The sequence below is a fragment of the Durio zibethinus genome, chromosome 2 (genome assembly GCF_047325235.1).
Source record: "Durio zibethinus cultivar Kanyao isolate XHJ-2024 chromosome 2, ASM4732523v1, whole genome shotgun sequence".
In the NCBI taxonomy this organism is placed as follows: Eukaryota; Viridiplantae; Streptophyta; class Magnoliopsida; order Malvales; family Malvaceae; genus Durio; species Durio zibethinus.
The window spans coordinates 36,633,096-36,642,174 of record NC_143163.1 but is presented as its reverse complement, the minus strand read 5'-3'; the positions used below and the strand labels follow the sequence as shown (position 1 = coordinate 36,642,174).

The following is a 9,079-nucleotide window of genomic DNA, read 5'->3' as shown; positions in this document are numbered from 1 at the left end:
ATAAAAATTAATAATAAGTAAAAAATCATTAAAATTTTTTTTATAATTCAAAATAAAATTTTTTAAAATATTTTTATTAAAAATATTTATCTAAAAAAATATAAAAATTGATTAAAATTTATACATTTAATTTATATAACAAAAAATTTTAATTTTAATTTTAATTTAATTATTTTTAATAAAAAATCTCACGAATTTCAGATAAAAAATTTCTTCCAAATATTTCATGAAGAAAAAGTAGAAGTATTAATAAGTTTGTTAAGTCTTAATAATAACAATAATTTAATCAATTTTTAATCATAACTGAGATTACATTAAAAATTGAAAAAAAAATACTAATTAATAGTGGGGTTGGCGGTTGGGCCCCACTTTTTCAAGTTGGCTAACTGGCTAAACTTTCTGGTTCTCTCTCTTTCTCTTCAGTCTTTTATTTTTTTGGAACAAAGGGAAGCTGAGAAATCGGAAATCTGGAACAGCCAGCCTCGTTACTCTTCTACCGATGGTTTTTTTTTTTTTAATATTATTTTTATGGTAAAAAAGGAAAATAATGAAATTATTATTGCTGTCGGTTGATGTCGTCCCCGCATCAGTCGGCTTTAAGGTTTCACAGGAGACGGGTTCCACCTTCTCCACAAGTTTCAACTTGCTGCTCCTTCGCTCCTCCTCTCCCTCCTCGTGACTGCTCTTTCCCTTCCTCTTCTTCCGCCGCTATGTCTCCTGAAATTTCGATGCTCATCCGCCGAGCAGCTCTCATTTTCACGGTCCTCACGCTTTCCGCTTTGCTTCTTTACACTGCCTCTGATTCCCTCCGCTTACTCCCTTTGTCGTCCGCTTCCCTTTCTTCTTCCTCTTTCGCTCGCATTTTCCCTTCCTACCTCAATAACTACGCTTCTTCTCCGGTTAGTTCTCTTTTCTTCTTTCTTTTTAATATAATTAATTGAAACTTAATTTCAAATTACATGAATAATTTCCTTATCAATTAGATTTCAAAAACAATTCCTTGCTTCACATTACTAGTAACAAAGAGGCTATTCAGTTTAAAATTTCCCAGCTTGATAAAGCATGGAGCTAGTGCTTGGTAGAGTCTTGTGTTTATGGAAGTCATCTTATCAGAATCATGAATTCATTCTGTTTGATGAGTTTATATATATGACGTTTTCAGATAATCGATTCTGAGGTACTGCTTACTTCATTTGAATATGAATTTAGGGTTTACTGAAACAGCTAGACCAACAGCTGCAAAAGCAATCCAAGGTGTTTCCCTGAATATATTTACATTTAAAGTTGTTTTCCTGCAGAATCCCACGCAACAGCTTGAAGAAGTTTTGAAGAATGCTTCTATGGTGAATAAGACTGTTATTTTAACGACTTTAAATGACGCCTGGGCAAGTCCCAATTCAGTTGTTGACCTTTTCCTTAAGAGCTTTATGCTTGGAGATGGCACACGTAGGCTTTTGGACCATTTGGTGATTGTTGCCTTGGATGAAAAGGCATATAATCGTTGTAGAATTATACATAAGCATTGCTTTGCTCTTGTCACCGAGGATGTTGATTTTCATCAGGAAGCATATTTTATGACTCCACACTACTTGAAGATGATGTGGAGAAGGATTGATTTCCTGCGATCTGTCCTCGAGTTGGGTTATAGTTTTGTTTTCACGGTATTTGCCTTTTCTCTTTCTTGAAAACTTATTCTCATTAATTTGACCAAGCTCGTTCAATCTGTTGTTTGCATTAATGTTTCTGCTTTAGAATGATGGTTCTTCCTATATGGGTAGCCTGATATCTAACTGAAAGGTTGTGTGTTCACATGGTGCATGCTTGACAAACTGGTATGCATATGTTCTGTGTTCAAAATAGGACTTTGGTCTGTGTTCTTGACATTTCTGGTATGAATATGTGTTGTGTATTGACAATCATTTTTGCGGTAACAAGAGTGTTATTCTCTCTGTTCTTGCAAAGGTTCATTTTTGTGGTGTTGTATCTGTTGTCTGTTGTGAAATGTATCAGTATTTATTTTGGTCAGCAGAAATAGACAAGCTTAGATACAGTCTTGTCTAACATGTTGATACACAAATGGGGGATAGCTGGGGTGACTACAACCTTTTTTTTCTTAGATGCAGTCTTGTCTCACATGTTCATAGCTTTACTCAGTTATATTTATGGATCTTATCCAAATCTAATGAAACTTTTGAAAATGCTTATCTAAATATTTAATGCCTTTTTCATTGCTTTACTTCTCCAGGATGCTGATATCATGTGGTTTAGGGATCCATTTCCACGGTTCTTTCCAGATGCTGATTTCCAGATTGCATGTGACAATTTTTTAGGCAGACCTGATGATATGAATAACAGACCCAATGGGGGATTTAACTATGTAAAGTCTAATAATCGGTCAATAGCATTCTACAAATTCTGGTTTTCTGCTCATGAGACTTATCCTGGATATCATGATCAGGATGTTCTCAATATGATTAAGTTCCATCCTTTCATCTCAGATATTGGACTGAAGATTAGATTTTTGGATACTGCTTATTTTGGTGGTCTTTGTGAACCTAGCAAAGATTTGAATCTAGTATGCACAATGCATGTAAATTGCTGTTTTGGTATGGATAGCAAGCTTCATGATCTCAAAATTATGCTTCAAGACTGGAGAGCTTTCATGTCATTGCCACCAGATCTGAAGAATGAATCTATCATCTCCTGGAGGGTCCCTCAGAACTGCAGGTACTCTTGCTGTCTAAATCTGGACAATTTTTTTTCTTTTTCCCTATCATCCTATTCACTGCAACTTAATATGATCTTCCCTCAAAATAGTTTCTCTATTTTCTTAACTGTGTTACAGTCTCGATTCTTTACGCCATTTTGGTTCACCACCTCCGGAGATGGATTTTCAACAAGAGGAAGAAGATTGATTGGAATTGTGCATATGTTTAGAAGTATTTACTGTCCATAGATAATGAGGGGGTAAAGCTTTCTGGTTCCTTTTTATTTTCTGTGATAATTCTCACTTACACACTGAGTTGATGATAGTGACCTTACATTGTCCATTGACTTCTTATTTTTGGATAATTATTGTTCATTGGCTTCCATTGCTTCATGCACCAACCGTCACCTTCCTCTTTGTTCCTTCTCTAATCCAAGTAGACCTCATTTTCTGTTTGCTACATGAGAAATGTTAGCATGATAATGTATCTTGTTGTTATAGAAAGTAAGCTCACCGGAATGTCTCGATTTAGTAAGTATATATCTGAACTTGAAATGCTCGAAAGGTCTTCCACCAAAACCCTTTTAGTAAAATGAAAAACAAAAATGTGAAGGGGAAAAGGCAAACCAAAATCTTCAATGTATATTTCCTGATTTAATCTATTCTGTTTTGGGTTGAGGGAATGATAAAGCAGCCTAGTTCTTCTAACATAGTTTTCTGTTACCGAGACTACTAGCATTAGCCAAGAACGTCTGAGTGCTTCATGTCAGGGATCCCAGTGGAGAAAGATGGCAAGAAAATTGATGAAATTGTTGAAGCTTTGCCTTTGGTCCACAATGTTGGCTACCGAGAGGACGTGGTTGCTTACAAAACATTTCTTCCCATCCCACTCATCTCCAGATTTAAAACACGAGATCATCATTTCTTAAATTCGAATGGCTGCTTATCCTCATGGAAATGCATCCCAATGCATTGATTACAGTTACAACTTTTGCCACCCTGATTTTTGTTGTTGTAACCATTCCCAAATACCAAAATTATAGAAAGACCCGAACATTTGAATCTTTATTTGGGCGTGAGTTCGAATTCCATGTTTGTTAAAATTATCATGCTTTTAACAGGTGACGTGCTCTGTCTCTAATAATAATAATAATAATAAGCTGTGTCTTCCATTAGAGGAAATAGAGTCTTAAAAATGAACAAAAATTTACAAGAAAACTTTATACAAATAAAATATTGAGGCTTCTCAATTTAGTATGTGTGCAATGTACACGGGGGCTACATAGACCATACAAAATACCATCTGGACAAGGGGTGCAAAAATAGTGGCTATATCACATAAATGAAAACAAATGATATAGCCAAAAAAAAAAAAAAAAAGACTATAGACTTTATCCAAGAACAGCATCAGTGTCCATTTGCTGCGGGCTCATGAGAACACCCTCATTCCAGATCTCAATGTACCTGTACATATAGAAGTCTTGTAACATGATTAGTATAAAATGGAAATCACAGGTGATTAATGGTAAAATGTTAATGAAAATTCTGAGGCATGCCATGTAAGTCATATCGAGAACTGGATCCACACCTTGCTCCATAAGCAGTAATATAAAGGAAGTGGCCATGTCGCCGACCATCTTCAAAATGGCAAAAGAAGACATCGCCAGATTTTGAATAGGAGCGGCCTTCACCATAGGCTTTTCCCTTCCAAAAGTTCGCAAACCACTGATCATCTCCCATGTGAAAATAAAAGCGGCCAAACATGACCATGTAAGAATAATTTTATCACCAGTAAGTTAGAAAAAGGATGCACATATTGTACATAAGATCCAGAAACAAAATAAATGCTCTGTATTAAAAAGAAAAAAAAAAAGAAAACAAAATAAATACACTAGTTTAATTCATGAATGTCTTTAGATGCAAGTAGCTGACAAAAAGATAGGTACTACCGGAAAAAAAATATTAACAAAGCTAAGAGGATACAGGGCTTTTTTTCCCTTTCTTCTGGATGGGAAAAGTAAGTTTCTAATTGATGATGCTAGTGAAGCCCTAAGATGCTGAACATGCTTTTATGATGAAGTCTTCCAGAATCATAGGACTAACTTAGCATTCCTAATATAATTTTATCTCTTTAAATTGGCAGAACCGCCCCTTTTCCTTTTGTTCAGTTTCTTTTTCTCAGTTTCTCTCTTTGAGAAAGCAAACAACAATGACAACACAATTATAGATCTCTTCAATCTCAACCACCACAACATTGTTTCATCTAACTTCCATTTCCATTCCTTCAGTTTCTCCATAAGTTCTTATTTCAAATCTAAAAGATTTCTTCCCCATGTTCTTTTCATCATTAATATGTCTCAAATTCTTTCTCTCATTTGCAGCATTCTGAAGGATGCTAACACAAGACAAGAGGTCCATTAAACAAAGGGGAAATTATTGCAAATATGTGAACCTTCCTATTGCAAATGCTTTAGATTCTTTCTTGAAAAGCTCCTACAAATTCTCATTTTCCTTTGATAATTGTTAGATTTTTCATAATGTGAAGCCAATTTGCAAAAATAGAAAATTTTATACATTACCTATCAAGCACTCAAGCACATGTTACATTTATGTACAAAAGAAAAAAAAAAAGAGCTAGTCTGAACTGATGGTCTTATTGTGCTATGGAGCATCTGCTGTAATAGTTTGAAATTATTAAAATTGTTTTACTCTTAATCTCAATGTTGCAACATGATATGCTTCATAACTGATGTAATTAGGTTATGGTTAAACAATTTTATAGCAAAAGTCAATTTATAGCCAAAAGGCAAGCAAACTGTTCCAAAAACCAAGTACAACAAAGGATTACCCAAATATTGCATGAATCGTAATTATTTCCAGAAAACAAGTGAAAAGAAAAGGCACTGTTAGTAATTCAGAGCTGACTAAACTACAACATAAGACTTAGAGTGATATTTGATTTAGTGATCTTTCTAAAGTAAAGTTACAATAATGCTTCTTTAATGAAGCACAGAAGAGCCATAGGACACCTGATGAATGCTTAAACAAATTACAAAAGAATGTGAATATAAGAACGCCTTTTATATACCAGAGCATGACAAGGAAAACAATGCCAAAACACATTCAGTGCAGCAGCTAATATGAAATTTGCATGTAAAACAAGAAATTTCACAGAAACAGCCAACCATAAGAAATGATTTTTGAGGTAAAATAACTAAAATGAAATCTCATAGTTTACGTATGATTTCAAATTTAAATTTGATGTTTGGTTGATATAGCTTATAGCATGATATTAAAGAATTAAAGATGGGATAAGACCTTTTCCTAGGAACCTTTGTTGTAAAGGCACATTTGATACATCTTTCGAGAGAATATTCATGGAAAGAGAAAAAAAAAGATATAGGTGAGAATCTCAAATGTATAAGCATTGAAAAAAAAGTTGAGGCTAGAAACTAGAAATCAAGAAGGAAAATATAGGTCACAACTATAGCTTAATGCAAAGCTTTTGTTTTAACTTTATGACAAGATTGCTCGAAAGTGTACTCAGAGAAAAATATCAATTCATAACAGCAATCTAAGTCAGAGTTTTTAAGGGAACAATAAAGATTAGGAAAATTTGAAGCAATTTTGGTACTTCCAGCACTGAAGAAGTTGAGGGAACATGTAAAACCTCTCATCACTCATCGGTTGTAATTTGAGCTGTGAGGCATGTTAGTATCTTAAATTAATTAAACAAGATATTTAATACCTAAAATTTGCCCCAACATAAAAGTCAAAATCTTAATACTGATAATCGAAGGTTCTCCTAATAATTTTAATATACAACCAGACCAAAGTGAGCAAATTGTGATAACCTCAGTGGCAACTGGTTACATGGCAACCGTTTTGAGTTGCTATATGCAATTCTAACCAAAGACAGGCAGCAAGTAATGTTCTAAGGCATAGAGAAACAGAGCTTTTGAGTTCAACAAGATTAACATGACAACAAGACCCTTGCTGTTAGCTTCTCGTCCATTACACCATCAACCATAACAGATATCTCTCTTTCAACAGTATCCTGCAACAAAACCATAATATAAAACCTTGCTCTACCCCTTGGAACATGCATAAATATGCAAATTAAAAAATACCCATTCACCAAAGACGTGCCTATGGGAAAATTAAAATTTTTAAAAAGCAAAACAAAAATGAAATAAATTGAAAGGGCAGATACCAAAATCTCAAGGAAGACGACTGAAAAGGCGAGCCCAAGTAAAATTCAAGCACAGGCAATGACTTCGACTACGCCGCTATTCTCTTCAATGTTGTTTCAGTACCCATTTAATGAGCTATATTGTTTCTTCATACTCATCGAAATTTTAACAAGAGACCTCGATTTATATCTCAATCTTTTACAACAAAAAACTTTTGGGACCAAAGAAGGAATAGAAAAAAAAAAAAAACAGGCTTTGAAGAGAAACGGGTCAAAAAGGAAATGCAAGAAACTGTATGAAAACTTGTGAGAACGGGAACCTCCATTAGAAGCGAGCATTTTTTTTGGTGGTAAAATCTGTCAGCTTCTTATGCTTATGCAAACGTTATCAGATTTTTCTTTTTTGAACAAGAACTGATTTTCAATCTGGATAATAATTTTAAAAAAATTTTAACCAAATGGGCAATGGTAGATAATTATAATAACAAACAATAGTGAATTTTCAGGAATGAAGTTCAGGCCCAACTGAGCAAAAAAGTTCAGGTACCAATAGTTTTTTTGCTTGATCTTAAGGCCTAATTAGTTGGGCCACTTCAGATTTGTAGAAGTCTAGAAAACCCACTTTGCTAGAGTTTGGCACGTTGGTACGTGTGCCAAAAAAGCTGTATTTTATATGAAAAATATGTAATAAAAAAGAGGTTTTTTTTTTTTTTTTTTAATAAGTAAAAAAGATGTGTTTTATATAAAAAATTGGAAGGACTTCTATATCTGATGGTTTTTATATTTTTACTAATATTTTATATTTTTTGATAATTCGTTAAACTAATTAAAAACACTAAACTCAATTAAAAATATTATACATAATTAGAATTGGACGCATCCACTATATGAGTGAAACAAATATATGTATATATATAATCAAATATAATCTCATAACCATTAAAAGTTTGTGACGATCTATTGTAATAGATGTATGTAAAAATTTAAATTCATTTTCGTGAGACTTTTTTTTTTTATCAAAGAACAAATGAGATGATTCTTTGAATCAAAATGAATAATATTCAAAAGTTTGATCGTATATCTGCAGCTTCCTTTTTTCTAGATTTATTTATTGTTCTTGGGTGGGAACGTAGTTTCCTTTACTCATACAATGTAGTTAGTTTAAAGCTATAGCACGAAAGTTGCATGGCATGCAGATGCAGTGCTCTTTCCTATTCCTATAAGTTGAATGAGATAGAGTTTGGTAGCATGGGAGACAACCTTCCAACATTTGTCATCTTTGTTCCAAACCATTTTTCCTTTGATGTAAGTTGGTACAGCAATGGCTTTATTATGTGAGGTTTCGAAGAAGCTTCCGTTGGTTTCTTTTCTGATCATCAGATCAGTATTTATGTCTTTGTCATGTAAAAGCTCACAGTTTCATTTTGGCTTCTCATCTCATTGACCTGCTGTTTTGGCCATGGGATTAGGTACATCCTATCAGCCTTCAACACTTTGGTAATATATTTAAGTTAAGAAAAAAGAAAAAGGAAAACTAAAAGGTAAATATAAGAGATTGTAAGGGAATTTTTAAGGAAACTTAAACCGTAAGATTCCACTTTGGAGGACATAAATTCCAATGATAGGACGGACGGAATTGAGATTTATGGAATGAGAAAGGGTTACTTCTCATTGTATAATCCGATATTATATATATATATATATATATAAAAGGACTGTGAGATTAGCACTTATTCTTTGATCAGCCAAAACAAAATGCCATTAGAAGTTGGTAAGAAATTTAAAGAGAAAAACGAGGATGTGGAAAGCACTGCAAGACAAAGGAATGGACCGAATGAGAAGAAACAAAACATCTCCAATATTCTAATTATTCAATATAGTATTATGCCCCAAAGTTGATACAAAACTCAGTCAGAACAAAGGAAAGCAAAACAGGCGATTTAGTTAATAATATTATATAAATCAATTGGACTGAGTCTCGAATTCATATATATAATCTCTATATAAAATCTTTGCTATTATCTTGTAAATTCAAATATTTACAATCAGGACTTGGGTTATGGTGTTGCTATGAGCCTAGTGTTAACAGTCGCTTAATTAATGGTGTTTGTGTTGGACTCTCCCCGCAGACATAGAGTTTCAAGCTTCCAGTAAATGAAGTTCCAACTTGGGTTTAAATT

General features: G+C 33.5%; 1 protein-coding gene and 1 long non-coding RNA gene across 3 annotated transcripts; one reads left to right on the top strand and one right to left on the bottom strand.

The window, feature by feature from the left end:
* Nucleotides 1-365: 365 nt before the first annotated feature.
* On the top strand, nt 366-3,100 carry LOC111318123 (uncharacterized protein At4g15970-like). Of its 2 annotated transcripts, XM_022920788.2 has the most exons (5): nt 423-899; nt 1,163-1,177; nt 1,299-1,661; nt 2,246-2,727; nt 2,846-3,100. In XM_022920788.2, the coding sequence occupies exons 1-5, from the start codon at nt 573-575 to the stop codon at nt 2,913-2,915; spliced, it is 1,257 nt and encodes a 418-aa protein (XP_022776523.2). In that variant the 5' UTR covers nt 423-572; the 3' UTR covers nt 2,916-3,100. The 2 variants fall into 2 exon arrangements, with proteins under 2 accessions (XP_022776524.2, XP_022776523.2); XM_022920789.2 differs by lacking the exon at nt 1,163-1,177 and having other exon boundaries at nt 366-899.
* A 736-nt stretch (nt 3,101-3,836) lies between these two features.
* On the bottom strand, nt 3,837-7,430 carry LOC111318124 (uncharacterized). Its single transcript, XR_016333779.1, has 4 exons — nt 6,921-7,430; nt 6,026-6,764; nt 4,296-4,432; nt 3,837-4,171 (listed from the first exon to the last, which is right to left on the bottom strand). It is a non-coding gene; the product is annotated as an uncharacterized LOC111318124 (long non-coding RNA).
* Nucleotides 7,431-9,079: the final 1,649 nt, after the last annotated feature.